The sequence below is a fragment of the Colobus angolensis genome, unplaced genomic scaffold, assembly GCF_000951035.1.
Source record: "Colobus angolensis palliatus isolate OR3802 unplaced genomic scaffold, Cang.pa_1.0 Scaffold581, whole genome shotgun sequence".
Lineage (NCBI taxonomy): Eukaryota > Metazoa > Chordata > Mammalia > Primates > Cercopithecidae > Colobus > Colobus angolensis.
This window is the reverse complement of record NW_012119388.1, coordinates 223,956-241,192: the sequence shown is the minus strand read 5'-3', so window position 1 is coordinate 241,192 and position 17,237 is coordinate 223,956. Positions and strand designations below refer to the sequence as shown.

Sequence of the window (17,237 nt, the reverse complement as noted above, 5' to 3'; positions counted from 1 at the left end):
CGAAAACAAAAACAAAAAACCAATTTCCCTACTTTTACTTCAAATTACAATCTTATTTCCAAAAAGTCTACTCTCTGTTTTATAATCACAAATTTGTCTGATCTTTGTCCTAGGTTCTTGACTTGGAGCTTCTTGGAATTTAACCAGTGATAGGGGTATCTTTCTTACTCCTGGGCCCCTTGAATCACACCTGGGTTTGTGCAAAGGAAATGGCTCAGGATAGGTAGGAGCTAGTTACAGAAAGACTGACTATGTGATTAGAAAGTTGAGGTTCTCTTACGCCTGTAATCCCAGCTCTTTGGAAGGTCAAGGCTGGCGAACTGCTTGAGCCCAGGAGTTTGAGACCACCCTGGGTATTATGGTCTACAATAATCCTGTGATTATTATAGATCCTGTAGATTATTGTGAGACCCTGTGTCTACAAAAAAATGCAAAAATTAGGCAGGCGTGGTGGTGCGTGCCTGTGTTCCTAGCTACTCAGGAGACTGAGGCAGGAGGAAGGATTGATCCTGGAAATGGAGGATGCAGCAAGCTGTGATCTTGCCACAGCACTCCAGAGTGGGTAGCAGAACAAGACCCAGTCTCAAAAAGAGGAAAGAATTTTAATTTGGGAAATCTTGGATTTTCCGAGAAGGGAGAAAAAATACCATGTCAAGCCTTGCCATTGTAAGTTTTACGGGCTGATGCAGCCCTACCGTGCTTGAAGGAACACTCGCTGATGCTTTTTCGTCAGAGAGCTGGCCCACAGCAAATCAACCCACGGAGATCAGCATCTCCACCACTCTCACCTGTTCGTAGAGGTCAATGAGGGTTTTGTCTGGCAATTTCAGAGACTGGATAGCCTGCAACACAGTATCCCAATGGCCACTGTTAATGTCAGCCACAAAACTCTCAATGCTGTCCACAGTATTCAGAGACACAGTAGTCTCCTCCTGCAAGGTGGCTAACGCCCGATGTAAACTGTTCTCCTTTAAGTACTGCATGATAAGGCGGATCACACTGAAAGAAAACAAATCATTCAGCTCAGGGATTCTCACTCACCCGAGGTCAAAAACAAAGCCTACCAAGCTCCTACTCAATCATTTTCCTTCATCATTTCTTTATCATGTGAGTAAAATTTTCCAAAATCACACAATCTAAATTACAAGGGGACCCCCCCCCAACCATAGAGACACTGGGGTTCAAGGAAGGGAAATCATTTGCCTAATGTCTCAGTCAGCTAGAAAGGGAGTTGGTATCAAGGTGACTATCTTATTTCCTAATTCAGAGCCTAGTTTCCTATTCATTCCTATAATTATATTGTAGCACACTTCACTGAATTACTTTAAATGACCACACTAGTCATTGATACAAAATAATCTAAATGAGGCTAGGCATGCTGGTTCAGGACTGTAATCTCAGTACTTTGGGAGGCTGAGGCAGAAAGATTGCTGGAAACCAGGAGTTTGAGACCAGATCAGGCAGCTGTGAGACTCCATCTCTACAAATTTCTTTTTTTTAATTAGCCAAACATGGTAGCACATGCCTGTAGTCCCACCTACTTGGGATGTTGATGTGGGAGGATCCCTTGAGCCCAGGAGTTCAAGATCAGCATGGGCAACATAAGGAGACCCCTTCTCTACAAAAAAAAAAAAAAAAAATTAGCTAGGCATGATAGTGTGTGCTTGTGGTCCCAGCTATTTGGGAAGCTGGGGTGAGAGGATCGCTTGTATCCGTAAGGTTGAGGCTGCAGTGAGCCATGATCATGCCACTGCACTCTAGCCTGGGAAAAGGAGCAAGACCCTGCCTCAAAAAATAAATAAAATAAAGCCAATGAGGTAAGTTTACTGTTATCCCCAATTTACAGATGAGAATTTGATCAGATAATAGAGATAATAAGTGGAAAAATCAGGACTCAAACTGGCAGTGTGGCTCTTGAGCATATATTCCTGAGAAGAAAGCAAACACCTTCTTCTTTTTTTTTTTTTTTTTTTTTTTTTTGAGAAAGGGTCTCACTTCCATTCACTCAGACTGGAGAGAATGGTGGTGGGATCGTGGCTCACTGCAGCCTCGACTTCCTGGGATCAAGTGATCCTCTCACCTCAGCCTCCCGAGTAGCTGAGACCACAGGCACGCAACACCACACTGGCTAATTGTTGTATTTGTAGAGACGTGGTTTTGCTATGTTGACCATGCTGGTCTCAAACTCCTGGGCTCAAGTGATCCACCCGCCTCAGCTTCCCGAAGTGTTAGGATTACAGGTGTGAGCCACCGCACCTGGCCCCTCTTCTTAAAAACAACTATAAAAGAGAACTGATTGCTGCTACTGTAAGTAGTCTTTTTCTCTCATGGCCCCTTTATGAGGTATGCAGGTATCCAGACTTAGACCCCCGTTATTCTGGTATGAGACTATCTTCCTTAGCACATTTCCATTGACTTCCATTTTACACTCCCAAAATAAGTCATCTCTCTCCTCAAACACCTCACATTTGACATAGCCAAAATCAAATTCCCTACCTTCAAACACAGATGAATGCATAATGAGTTAAAAGCTTTGAAGACAGTCTGGGATTTGAATCAAAGTTATGTGACCTTGGACAAGTTGGTTAACATCATTTCAGTATTTGCTGAATGTATAAACCTCCCTTCCTCCTATGAAAAGTCTCCAAAAGCCGGGCGCGGTGGCTCATGCCTGTAATCCCAGCACTTTGGGAGGCCGAGGCGGGCGGATCACCTGGGGTCGGGAGTTCCAGACCAGTCTGACCAACATGGAGAAACTCTGTCTCTACTAAAAATACAAAATTAGCCAGGAGTGGTGGCACATGCCTGTAATCCCAGCTACTAGGGAGGCAGAGGCAGGAGAATCGCTTGAACCCGGGAGGCAGAGATTGCAGTGAGCCGAGATCGCGCCATTGCACTCCAGCCTGGGAAACAAGAGCGAAACTCCATATCAAAATAAAAAAAGTCAAGTCTCCAAAAAAGGTCCTCTCCCTCCCTTACACTCAGAACACAATTGTTATGTCTGTTAATTTAATTATTATTAAGTATTGGCAAGGACAGGTGGAGGATGGAGTTCTGGAAAAGCACACTAAGGTTTTCTTTAGTCACTACTTCTCATTCCCTATTCCTTGAAAATTTTTCTTTCTAGCCCAGTCTCCAGAGTCTGTGTCTCCTTTGCGGTTACAGAGAGCTCACAGAAAAACCAAAATTCAGTGCCAGATCGGGCCTGAGAGTTGTTCACTCATTCCAAAAGCTAGTTGTTCATCCATTCCAAAAGCAATTAACTCTTCCTCTAAGGTACGCCAGACACTGAGACCACAAGGAAAACGAGCTCCTAGGCACCGACAAAGCTAGTTTGGGGTGAGGTTATCGAACAGTGACAACAATGAGTGATAAATGCTAGGCAGAGGAAAGCAAAGGGGCCGTATGAGCACAGAGAAAACAAATCACATTGCATAAGCTGGATAGGGAGAGAAGCAAGGCTTAAAAGAGGCCTATCCCCTTGTGCAGATTCAATTAGACTGGAGTCCAGAGTGGATCCTTAATTTGGTCAATCACAGCGCGCCAGCAGTTGGCCAAGGACAGAACTCAGGTCTGCAAGGTGTGTTTTCCCCACCCCTTGCCACCTCCCTCGAGGCTTTGGGCTTCTCGTCTGAGAGCTGCTACTTTCCTGTGGGCGCACCTCCGAGATAGCCAGATCCAAGATGCCTCTTTGGGGGCAAGGAAATGGCCCTCCATTCCCTAGCCTCTCGGATGCCTTCTCCCGAGTATCTTCCGCCCCACACCCTTAACCTCTGGGCCCCCGGCACGGCGGGAACATCCCCACCGCAGGACTCACTCCGAAGATTCGATTTCGATCGACATAGCTGTATTTCTCCGGGAGCAGGCCTCAGTTCTTCTTCAAGGCCGGTAGCGCAACACACCACCACCACCTCCGGCGGACGCCTAACGTCACTTCCGCTTGGGTCGGCATCTGGCGCCCGCCCTGGAGATAGCGTGAACAAAAAGAAGGCGAGGTGCGCGTAGGGGCGGGGCCTTCAGGGGCTGTCAGAGGCGGAGTTTATGCCTCTGCCCCAGAGAAATAAGCTCCAGTAGGAAGACTGTTTAAAAGTAGGCCAGGCGGTGGCTCAAGCCTGTAATCCCAGCACTTTGGGAGGCCGTAGACGGGCGGATCACGAGGTCAGGAGATCGACACCATCCTGGCTAACACGGTGAAACCCCGTCTCTACTAAAAAATACAAAAAACTAGCCGGGCGAGGTGGCGGGCGCCTGCAGTCCCAGCTGAGGCAGGAGAATGAGGCAGGAGGCTGAGGCAGGAGAATGGCGTAAATCAGGGAGGCGGAGCTTGCAGTGAGCTGAGATCCGGCCACTGCACTCCAGCCCGGGCAACAGAGCAAGACTCCGTCTCAAAAAAAAGAAAAAAAGGCCGGGCGCGGTGGCTCAAGCCTGTAATCCCAGCACTTTGGGAGGCCGAGACGGACGGATCACGAGGTCAGGAGATCGAGACCATCCTGGCTAACACAGTGAAACCCCGTCTCTACTAAAAAAAATACAAAAAACTAGCCGGGCGAGGTGGCGGGCGCCTGTAGTCCCAGCTACTCGGGAGGCTGAGGCGGGAGAATGGCGTAAACCCGGGGGGCGGAGCTTGCAGTGAGCTGAGATCTGGCCACTGCACTCCAGCCTGGGCGACAAGCTTGTAATCCCAACACTTTGGAAGGCCGAGGCAGGCGATCACCTGAGGTCGGGAGTTCGAGACCAGCCTGACCAACATGGAGAAACCCCGTCTCTACTAAAAATACAAACTTAGCCGGGCGTAGTGGCGCATGGCTGCAATTACTACTCGGGAGCCTGAGGTCGGGAGGCTGAGGCAGGAGACTCGCTTGAACCCAGGAGGCGGAGGTTGCAGTGAGCCGAGATCGCGCCATTGCACTCCAGGCTAGAAAACAAGAACTCAACAATGTCTCAAAAAAAAAAAAAAAAAAAAAAAGAGAGAGAGAGAGAGGGAACAAATCATTGATATAAGTTATCTATGTTCGCGCCACTGCATACCAGCCTGAGCAAGACTGTGTCTCAAAAAAAAAAAAAAAAAAAAAAAAAAAGCCCTGGGCGCCATACAGCTCACAAATGCGCTGAAAAAGAAAAGCGCTGGGGCAGAGCGCGGTGGCTCACGTCTGTACTCCCAGTGCGCGCTGTGGGAGGCTAAGCAGGGTGGATTACCTGAGGTCAGGAGTTCGAGACCAGCCAGGGCAACATGGTGAAACCCTGTCTCTACTAAAAATAGAAAAAATTAGCCAGGCGTGGTGGCGGGGGCGCCTGTAATCTCAGCTACTGGGGAGGCTGTGGCAGGAGAATCGTTTCAACTCGAGAGGTGAAGGTTGCAGTGAGCCGAGATCGCACCATTGCACTCCAGCCTGGGCAAGGAGAGCAAAACTCCGTCTCAAAAGAAGAAAAGAAAAGTAGTGGTGATCAGATTCTAGTAAGAAAAGCGGGGGAAAAAAAAAAAAAAAAGGAAAGAAAAAGCACTGGTTTGGAAAGGTTGCTTTTTTTTTTTTTCTTTTTTTTGAGATGGAATCTAAATCTTGCACTGTCGCCCGGGCTGGAGAGCACAACAGTGGTGCGATCTCAGCTCACTGCAATCTCTGCCTCCCGGGTTCAGGAGATTCTCTTGCCTCAGCCTCCAGAGTACCTAGAATTACAGGCTTCTTGCCACCACGCCCAGCTAATTTTTTGTATTTTTAGTAGAGATGGGGTTTCACTATGTTGGTCAGGCTGTTCTCGAACTCCTGACCTCGTAATCCGCCCGCCTCGGCCTCCCAAAGTGCTGGGATTACAGGTGTGAGTCACTGTGCCCGGCCAGTGTTGCCTTCATTTGATGTAGTTAGTTGATTCGATTTAAGATAAGGCTGAATATGCAATACCTGATTGAGATATTAATACATTCGAAACCAACATAACCCAACCAAAATTTATAGGAAGAGTTACTTGAGGGTTTTGGTTGGTTGGTTGGTTTTGCGTTTTTTGGAATCAAGGACTCGCTTTGTTGCCCAGGCTGGAGTGCAGTAGCTCAATCATGGCACACTACAGCCTCGACCCCTCTGGCTCAAGCAATCCTCCCACCTCAGTCACCCAAAGTGCTGGGATTACAGGCATAAGCCACCACTCCTCGTCATGGGACTTTAGGTTAAACACATTATTACGTTTGTAGTGACAAATGAAATGAGAGATATCAGTGAACTTCATACATAAAACCTATTTTTAAATATTTTATTGCCATTGTATATAAATTGTAAAAATTATTTGCAGCACAATAGTAATAAATCTGGCCAGGCGCGGTGGCTCATGCCTGTAATCCCAGCACTTTGGGAGGCCCAGGCGGGTGGATCACCTGAGTTCAGGAGTTGGAGACCAGCCTGGCCAACATGGTGAAACCCCATCTCTACTAAAAATATGAAAATTTGCTGGGCAGATTAGTGCGCGCCTGTAATCCCAGCTACTTGGGAGGCTGAAGCAGGAGAATCCCTTGAACCTAGGAGGTAAGAGGTTGCAGTGAGGTGAGATTGAACCACTGCACTCCACCCTGGGTGACCGAGTGAGACTCCAACTCAAAAAATAATAAATAAATAAATAAATAAATAAATAAATAAATAAATAAATAAAATAAATCTATGTTCTGAAATTACACATTGAAATGATGTATTTGGAGATTTCCTGATGGCTTTCAGTCTTATCTGATTCTGTCCCTAAAGGTCTGCCACACAACTTGTCCAAGGCCTCTTAAATACTGCTTCTTTTTTCAAATCATCCTCTGTTTCCCATCAATTCTTGAAAGACATGGTCTCCAAGGTCTCAAATGTTTTAGAGTCTCCATGCTTGCCTTGACATGTGGTGAGGTATCAAGATGGGTTATATGGTTTATGAGAACTCCTTCACTATTCTATCCCATGACACCACAAAATTATTATAACCTCTTCTTTGAAAAGAAGACCCAGCTCATCACAGCAATAGTATATGTCCTCGTTTTCTCTACCTAGTACATGTCATGTTACTCTTTCTTAAATTCAGGTTACTTCTCTATTTTGTTTACACAAATAAATCTTCTCTATGATTACTTAACATCAGGTTTTATTCTAATATCCATCACACCTCTGCCTTCATTTTGAATGGAATGGCTTCTCTTCTTATGACTCCTATTAGATCCAAGCTTGTTCATTATTTATAGATGTGAATATCTTATTGCTTCATTATATCTTTTGTAGTAACACCCTAGGATTTCGATATTGAAATACATATTACTGTATTTTATAACTAAGTTATTTTTATTTTTCCTATATATTTAGCATTATATTGTTTTTTTGATTATTGCTGGCATTGCAAACCCTCCTCATTCATGTTTATTCTATAATAAGAAAGTGGAATATGACATTTTTGTTACTATGTATAATGAAATTACAATCTTTACCTAGTTGGGGAGGGTTTTTTTCCTTCCCTGGACTGGTTGCTTATGTACGTCTTCTGTATTCCAACAATCCATCCATTTCCATGCTTTTCCCATATGCAAAAGTATAGCTTTTGTCACCTTGCTGATCTCTTGTTCACAAGTTGATAAATTTTGCCAATTCCTAAAGGTCAATTTGTATAGGAAATTTTGTTTTTAACACTAGACAAATGAGGTCTCTCACATCTCTCCATCCATATGTAAATAAACAAGCAGGCACACACACAGACAACTTCTAAACTCTAAACCAGGCAGTTGTATTTACCAAGAATCTTTCCACTGCATACTGACAGGCTGGATCACAACCTGCTAGACCAAATTTCTAATGAACAAAAGTAACCCAGAGGGAAATCCGGTCTCCAGATCCACCCTGCTTTCCGGTAAATGGGCCCCCTCCCGTAAGTGCACGTATCAGCAATCTATCTCTTGAATCCAGCAGGGGGCAGGACAGTCACAGAAAAACTACCATTGTAAGCCTGGCCTCCAAATGTCTAACTGGTTAAGGAAAAGAGATGGAGGGGAGAGAGATTCTTGGTCCTGTGGGTAAAGGAAGTACTGTAGAAGGGAAAGTCAATATTTGAGTGCCAAAATGGGGCAAAAGGTTGGTTTTATTTTCTATTAAACTAGACCAGTTTCATCTAACATGATATAATAAGGCAAAGCAGAGAAAAAAAATCACATAATTCTATGTGCTCTTTGCAGGACATGAATTTTAACTTATGAGAGTTAAATGAGTTAATACATACAAAACACTTACGACAGTGCCTGGCATGTAGTGAGCACCAAGTAAGAGTTTGTTTTTGTTGTTGTTGTTGTTTTTGTAGAGACAGCATCTTGCTATGTTGCCCAGGCTGGTCTTGAACTTCTGGCCTCAAGCCATCCTCCTTGCTCAGCTTCCCAAAGTGCTGGGATTATAGGTGTGAGCCATCGTACCTGACCTATTATTATATATTAAGATGTCAAAGCCCTTCTATTATTTACATTTCTTGCTACAATAAGAAAATAAATACTATAAGTCAAAATAAAGTCTAAAACTGGTTCGTTTTGGAGTGAGGAACTCCTCTCTTTAGTGTGATACTGTTCTCACAGATGGGCTTGTACCCTGCTCATGCTCCACCAGCTGGAAGCTGGCTGGTCTCCAGTAGTCCACTTTGTCTTGACCCCTGAAATACTGGCCAGTTCAGCCTCTGTGACACAAAGCTGCGATGGCGTGTGCAGCCAGCATCTCCTTTATTTACACAGAAAGGGTTTCTCCCTTAAGGCTGGGGCTCAAATGGGAGGCCTATTTCCCACATCATGACTTGTTAGCACTTGTAGTTCCAGAGGCTTCCCTTAGCACACCTTTGATCTGGAATCTGTACAAACAGAATCCACAGGGCCAGGCCACAAGAGCACCAGCAGCTACCTGTACTTTCCACACAGGGAAAGTACTTTCCCACTGTTGTCCTTTCTTTAAAATGGCATCTCTCATCTCTCTACTCAGACTGACTTTCTACTTTCCAGGGACTCTAGGGCACAGAATAAGTCCTTAACTTGTATGCCTGGGATGCTTGATCTTTCTTTCACAAGATAGAGGGGAGGGTTCCAGCCTCCTTCCCCATTTTATCCCTACCCTTGGAGCCATCTGGGATTCTCCATACTCTAATTGCAATGGACGGTTTTGGGGGTGTCTGGCAAGCTCACAGTTCCCCTTTCTTCCTTCCTATCATGTATAGTGGGAAGAGAAGTACTTTGATAAAATGTGGCTGTCTGCGACCCCACCCTGTGGTCACTAGAGATACACACACAGGAACAGGTAAGAAATACACATATAGGCATGTGCACATACACAGGTAAGAAATGCATATACAGAAACACGTAAAATAATGCGACAGACATGGAATCTTTGACACACACAAAGACAAACACACACCCACAATCCTGTGGCTTAAGGAAGTAAGATTTTCCCCCGGGTATTGTTTTTCTTGTTGACTCTGGTCACTGTGGTGCCCACGTGGCACATCCACAGTTCTTAGAAAAGGAACAGAAACACGAAGCTTCTCCCAAGTTAGAAACAAAGGCCCTGGCACAGCCCAGCCCTGGCTCACCAGTCCAGGATGTCTGTCCTACCTTCGTCTCCCTGGAACTGTAGTTCTGGCTCAAATGGTGCCCCGGGGGATCTCAGCCAAAATAAACAGAGCCTGCCCAGGCACTGAGTGTCACTGGGCCAGCTGGCCCAGACCAAACATTCAAGCTCTGATGCTCAGAGCCCCCACCGTCTGCAACCCAAGCCTCTCTTTCCCAGACAGGCCAGCCTTACCTCATGTAGCAGCCTGCTGCGGGGTAGGGGCGAAACCAAGGGTGAGGAGGGTGAGGTTGGAGAGATAGGTTAGAAAATGGGGTTGGGGGGCAAGAGGTATGACTAAGTAGGAGGGTGACATGTTTAAGTTTCCACGTTTGAGTGTCCAACACCTAGAATAGTGCCTGACACACAATAAATGTGAATGGCTCTGGTAGCTTCATGAAAAAGGGGCTGGAAACTGACGGCCCTGATGGCAGGAAGCTCAGTCAGGAGCATCTGATCAGATAAGAGATGGGTAGCGGCTTGCTCTAGGGCTGAGGATGAGGTAGGAGTGAAAAGAGAAAGAAATGGAAGTGATTGTGGATGTGATAAGAAAGGCTGGTTAGGCCAGGCACAGTGGTTCACGCCTGTAATCCCAGCACTTTGGGAGGCCGAGGAGGGTGGATCACATGAGGTCAGGAGTTCAAGACCAGCCTGGCCAACATGGTGAAACCCCATCTCTACTAATAGTACAAAAATCAGCCGGGTATGGTGGCGGGCGCTTGTAATCCCAGCTACTCAGGAGGCTGAGGCAGAAGAACCTCTTGAGCCTGGGAGGCAGAGGTTGCAGCAAGCCAAGATCGTGCCACTGTACTCCAGCCTGGGCGACGGTGAAAGAAAAGGCTGGTTAGAGCTGAGACACTGGGCTCTGACTCATGCTAATTAAAACAGTACTCAGACAGACATAGAAAGCCAGCTTGTTAATTTACTGTGAAAAATATACCTGTCATGAGGATGGGAAATATATGCATCAGCATAGGCGTTCCCACCAGCATACAAACATGCTCTGGTATCTCTCACTCTTACAATTCTTCCTTGACCTATATCATATCTCTTTATATTCCACCTCATTTCTTTGCTTTCCTTCACAGCCAAACTTCTAGAAAGAGTTGCCCCCAAAATGCTATTTCTACTCCCTCAATCTGTTCACGCCCACCCTATTCCAATATGACTTTCATCTCTACTATTCCACGAAGTCTTCTCATGTCAAAGTCACTGATGATTTTTCTGTTGCCAAATCCAACAGGCTTACCTAGGTCTTCACCTAGAGAAAATTGAGACTCAGCAGGTCAGAGTTTCAGTTCTTGAAATTTGGTCCAGCCCCCTAATGAGGACAACTAGAAAATATAAAACAAATCTGCTTGTAGGCATAGAAGAGAAAATAAGTTGGTGTTTGGGACTACTTTTTCCCTAGACGGAATTTGTCCATGCTCGAATGAATGACCAGAGGAAGATGCCTTTTTTAAACAGGAGGACAGTTATTGAAGTTAGGACTGGCCAAAATAAGAAGCCCTGGCCGGGCATGGCGGCTCAATTCTGTAATCCCAGAACTTTGGGAGGCCAAGGTGGGCGAATCACCGGAGGTCAGGAGTTTGACACCAGCCTGGCCAACATGGTGAAACCCCATCTCTACTAAAAAAATACAAAATTAGCTAGGAGTCGTAGCGGGCGCCTGTAATCCCAGCTACTTAGGGGGCTGAGGCAGGAGAATCGCTTGAACCTGGGAGGTGGAGGTTGCAGCGAGCCGAGATTGCACTGTTGCACTCCAGCCTGGGCTACAAGAGCAAAACTCCATCTCAAAAAAAAAAAAAAAAGCAGCAGCCCTAATGAACCTCCCCGAGTTGAGATATGGAACAGCTGAACCTTGGAAGTAAGGGTGAATTACAGGTGGACAGACCCTAATTGGAATCAGCTTCAAATCATCTCAATCCCTGCAACTGGAATAAGGTAATTCTGCAATGCCTGTCACTCCGAAAAGCCTGGCAGAAGCAAATTTAAAGCCTTTCTGGAGAAAGACATCACAGGCCTCAACTTACTGCTATAAGCAATTTTTGGCATTGTATTTTGCAAATACAATTTATGGCTCATGAAGAGATAATACACCTTGAATGAAAACAAGCAAAACCAGTAGACAATAGAAATAACTCCACAGGGGCTCCAAATGTTGGCATGATAACAAACCAACTTTAAAATAACTATGTTTACCATGTTCAAAGGCACAGTAGAGAATTTCAGTAGAGGACTGGGAATAATAAAAAAGGATCTAAATGGAAATTCAAGAACTAAAAACACATGCATGTTTTGTTTTATTCTGCCCCACTTTATTTTGTTTTATTTATTTGGGGAATTGTACTTTCCAGCCCCTTTTTCATGAAGCTACCAGAGCCATTCACATTTATTGTGTGTCAGGCACTATTCTAGGTGTTGGACACTCAAACGTGGAAACTTAAACATGTCAAATTGAAGGTTTGTGGCAACCCTGCCTGGAACAATCTATCAAGGCCATTTTTCTGATAACATGTGCTTACTTTGTGTTTTTATCTCACAAAGTGAGAGCCTTTTTCAGCAACGTTTTTTTTCTTCTTCTTCTTCTCCCCCTTCTCCTACTTCTTCTTCTCCTTCTCTCCCTCTTCTCCTCCTCCTTCTCCTTCTTCTTCTTTTTAGAGACAGGGTCTCACTCTGTCACCCAGGCTGGAGTGCAGTGGCACAATCATAGCTCACTGCAGCCTCAAACTCCTGGGCTCAAGTAGTCCTCCCACTTCAGCCTCCTGAGTAGCTGGCACTATAGGCATGAGTCACCTCGTGGCTGCAATAAAATATTTAAAAATCAAGGCATGTACATTGGTTTTTAGACATAATGCTATTGCACACTGAATGACTCTAGTGCAAACGAAAACCATAACATACACTCAGAAACCAGAAAATGTGTCTGACTCACTTTATTGCAATATTCACTTTATCATGGTGGTCTTGAACTGAACCCACAACCTCTCCAAGGTATACCTGTACAATCATCAATAATCAGTAATTATGGATAGGTTTACCAGTTGATCTGACAAACTAAAGAGAGAATTTATGAATTAGAAAATAAGTCAGAAAAAAAAACAGAAATAAGTGCAGAGAGACAAAAGTATGGCAAACACAGAAGAGAGGAAATGATTCATAAACAGTGTGATGAGAAGTTCTAACACATGTGTAATTCAAGTTCCAGTAAGACAGAAGAGAGAGATAATGGGGTAGAAGAAAATCCTGAAGGATTAATGGCTGAAGACTTTCCAAAATAGAAGAAAGATATCAAATCACAGATTCAAGAAACCCTAGAAACCCAGGCAGAATAAATAAAAAGAAGTCTGCACCTGGACACGTCATAGCACCCTGGACACACAGTCTACATGGGACACATCAAAACTGGTGACAAAGAAAAAATCTTAGAAACAGTCAAAGGAATAAAGATGCATTATCGTCCAAAAAAAATCCCAACAATGTAATCGATGACTTATGTTCAGAAATAATGAAAACCAGCAGACAATGGAATTACATATTTAAGGTACTAAAAGAAAATAACTGTCAAATTCGAATTCTATATTCAGCAAAAATACCCTTCAAGAAGAAAAGTAAGATTCTGATTAAAAAAAAACCTGTAAATAAAAGAATAAGAAAAAATCAGAGGAATTTGAATTCTGACTGAATATTTGATATTAAGTAATTTAACTCATTTTAAATTATCATGTTTTTTTAAATGAGTACTTATCTTTTAGTGATAGACACTAAAGAATTTACAGATGAATTTAGTTTTTTTTTGTTTTTTTTGTTTTTTTGAGACAGACTTTCGCTCTTGTTGCCCAGGCTGTAGCGCAATGGCACAATCCCGGCTCAGTGCAACCTCTGCCTCCCAGGTTGAAGCAATTCTCCTGCCTCAGTCTCCCAAAGTGGCTGGGATTACAGGTGCCCCTCCACAACACCCAGATAATTTTTTTGTATTTTTAGTTGAGACGGGATTTCACCATTTTGGCCAGGCTAGTCTTGAACTCCTGACCTCAGGCGATCCACCTGCTTCAGCCTCCCAAAGTGCTGGGATTACAGGCATAAGCCACCATGCCCAGCCTACAGATGAAATATTATGATGCCAAGGACTTTCTTCAAAATAATCTGGAACTAGGTGGGGACTGTGTGGTGGGAAACAGATTGGATAGGTGCTGATAATCGTTGAAGTTAAATAATGGATGCACAGGTTCATTATACTAGTCTGTCTACTTTTGCATTTGTTTGGAGTTTTCCATTCTAAAAGTTTCTCAAAAAGAATGAAAGTAAAATAAAGACATTTTCAGATAAATGAAAATGAGAAAATCTGTCACTGGTTGAGCCATACTAAAAAATGTTCTCCAGGTCAAAGGAAAATGATGCCACATAGAAGCTTGCAAATGCAGATAAGAATGAAAAACAATGAAGATGGTAAATATGTTTATAAAGCTGAATTGATGCTGGCTGTATAAAGCAATAATAATAACATGAGGTTGAAAATGAAATTAAAATGTGTAACAACAATGACATAAAAGTCAAGACAGTAAATGGAGTAAAAGTGTTCCAAGGTTCTTGCATTATCCTGGAAGAAGATAAATTCCTATTAGACTTGAATAAGTCAAGGGTGGATATAGTAATCCCTGTAGTATTACTAAAAGAATAGTAAAAGAGTGTATAATTTCCAAGCCAGTAGAGAAAAAATGTAGGAAAGTTAAAAATATATTATCAATTCAAAAGAAGGCAAGAAAGGAGAGAAAAGGGAATATAGAGCACATAATGACTGCTCTTTCAGCATACAAACATGACCTGGTTTCTCTCTCAAAATTCTTCCTTGGTCTATATTTCTCTTCGTACTCTACCTCATTTCTCTGCTTTCCTTCATAGCCAAACTTCTAGAAAGAGTTGCCCCCAAAATGCTATTTCTACTCTCTCAATCTGTTCACTCCCACCCTATTCCAATATGATTTTTATCTCTACCATTCCACAAAGTCTTCTCATGTCAAGGCCACTGATGATGACTGAGGAGACAAATAGAAAGCACTTAGGGCCGGGTGCAGTGGCTCACGCCTGTAATCCCAACACTTTGGAAGGCCGAGGTCAGGAGCTCAAGACCAGCCTAGCCAACATGGTGAAACTCTGTCTCTACTAAAAATACAAAAATTAGCCGGGTGTGGTGGCATGTGCCTGTAATCCCAGCTACCTTGGGAGGCTGAGGCCAGAGAATAGCTTGAACCTGGGAGGCAGAGGTTGCAGTGAGCCAAGATCACACCACTGGGCTCCAGCCTGGGCAACAGCGCAAGACTCCGTAGAAAGGAAGGAAGGAAAGAAGGAAGGAAGGAAGAAAGAAAGGAAAATTATATATTCAGACTGAAATATACCAATAGTTACAGTGAATATAAATGCAAAAGAAATTCTCCAGTTAAAAATACAAGGATTAGTAGACAGGATTTAAAAAACAAACAACATGCTATTTACCAGAGACAGAGGTAAGGCATAAGGATACAGAAAAAATGAAAGTAAAAGGACTGAGAAATATAAAATTGGAAGACTCGAAAAGAAAGCTGATACAGCTATATTATTTATATATATATCATAAAAGGTTGGTTTCCTTCTTCCTTTTAAAGTATATAATTCAACTTTTTTTTAGTACGTTCACAATATTATGCAGCCATCACCACTATATAATTCCTAGATAAAATTTACTTTAAGGCAAAAATTCCTTTTTTTTTTTTTTTTTTTGAGACCGAGTCTCACTCTGTTGCCTAGGCTGCAGAGCAGTGTCGTGATCTTGGCTCACTACATCCTCTGCCTCCCAGGTTCAAGCAATTCCCCTGCCTCAGCCTCCCGAGCACCTGGGATTACAGGTGTGCACCATCATTGCCTGGCTAATTTTTGTCGTTTTAGTAGAGATGGGGTTTCACCACGTTGGCCAGGCTGTTCTCCTGACCTCAGGCGATCCGCCAGCCTCTGCCTCCCAAAGTGCTGGGATTACAGCCGAGAGCCACTGCGCCCAGTCAAAAAGTCTTAAACCCAGAAGATACAACAATCCTAAATTGCTAAATCTCTAATAACATAGTCTCAAAGCACAAGACGTAAGAATTGATAGAACTACAAAGACAAATAGAGAAAGCTACAAGCCTAGTGGGAAATTGTCAACAAGCAAAGAGTATATTAGATTTGATTTCAAAATTCATTAATGTAGGGCCGGGCGCGGTGGCTCACGCCTGTAATTCCAGCACTTTGGGAGGCCGAGGTGGGCGGATCACGAGGTCAGGAGTTCTAGACTACCCTAGCTAACACGGTGAAACCCCGTCTCTACTAGAAATATAAAAAATTAGCCGGGTGTGGTGGCGGGCACCTGTAGTCCCAGCTACTCGGGAGACTGAGGCAGGAGAATGGCGTGAACCCGGGAGGCGGAACTTGCAGTGAGCCGAGACTGTACCACTGCACTACAGCCTGGGCAACAGAGCGAGACTCCTCAAAATAATAATAATAATAATAAAAATAAAAAGATTTGAACAATACAATTAACAACTTTAACCTAAGAGACATACACAGAACACTGTCCCCTAAAATTCTGAGTACAGTAGTCCCCCTCTTATCCACAGTATCCTTTTCCATGGTTTCATTGATCCATGATCAACTGCAATCTGAAAATAAGTGAGCATAGTACAATAAGATATTTTGAGAGAGACATTTTTAGTAGAGACTGGGTTTCACCATGTTGGCCAGGCTGGTCTGGAACTCCTGACCTCAAGTGATCCGCTCACCTTCGCCTCCTAAATTAGTGCTGCGATTACAGGCCTGGGCTACCATTGCCAGCCTTTCTGTTGTTGTTTTTAGACAGGGTCTTCTCATTCTGTCACCCGGGCTGGAGTGCAGTGGTGTGATCATAGCTCATTGCAGCCTCAAACTCCTGGGCTCAAATGATCCTCCTGCCTCGGCCTCCCAAAGTGCTGGGATAATAGACATGAGCCAGTGTGCTTGGCCACAAAACTTTTTTCTTTGAACATAATTATGAGATTGAAATAAAAAAGAAAAAGACTTTTTCAGAGATGGGAAAATCTAAGGAAGATTATGAGTAAGGAAAATTACCTACTAATGTCACTCATGAACATAGATGTAAAAATCCTGGTTAGTAGATTAGCCAACCAAATCTTGCTATACATAAAAAGGTCACTACATAATGAGTACATTGTTTCTATTCTAGGAATGCAAGTTTGGCTTTACACTTGAAAACCAATCCAAGAAATTTACCCCATTAAAAGAATAAGGGAGAAAAATCATATGATCATTTTAATAGATGCCAAAAAGCATTTAATAAAATTCAACATCCATTCATGATTAAAACAAAACAATACAAAACAAAAAAACTTAACTCTTACCAAACAAGGAATAGAAGGGAATTTTCTTAGTATAATGAAGGTCTACATAAAACTATATCAAATATCATTCTTAACTATATCAAATACCATTCTTAATGGTGAAACTTTAGTTTTCCTTTAGAGACCTAGACTTAGAATAAATGAAAATACCTCTACTACTTCTATTCAACATTGCAATGAAAGTCCTAGACAGCACAGGAAAGTAAGAAATAAAAGCTTTGAGACTGCAAAGGAAGAAATTTTTTTTTTTTTTTTT

General features: G+C 43.3%; 1 protein-coding gene across 1 annotated transcript in view; it reads right to left on the bottom strand.

Moving 5' to 3' along the window:
• Window positions 1–3,937, bottom strand: part of SMU1 (smu-1 suppressor of mec-8 and unc-52 homolog (C. elegans)) — a 38,688-nt gene extending 34,751 nt beyond the window's left edge. The window contains exons 1-2 of the mRNA XM_011962211.1: window positions 3,818–3,937; window positions 789–999 (exon numbers count right to left, since the gene is read on the bottom strand). Coding sequence (XP_011817601.1) covers window positions 789–999; window positions 3,818–3,843 — 237 coding nt within the window. The 5' untranslated portion in view covers window positions 3,844–3,937. The remainder of the gene's footprint in view (window positions 1–788; window positions 1,000–3,817) is intronic.
• Between the last annotated feature and the right edge of the window lie 13,300 nt (window positions 3,938–17,237).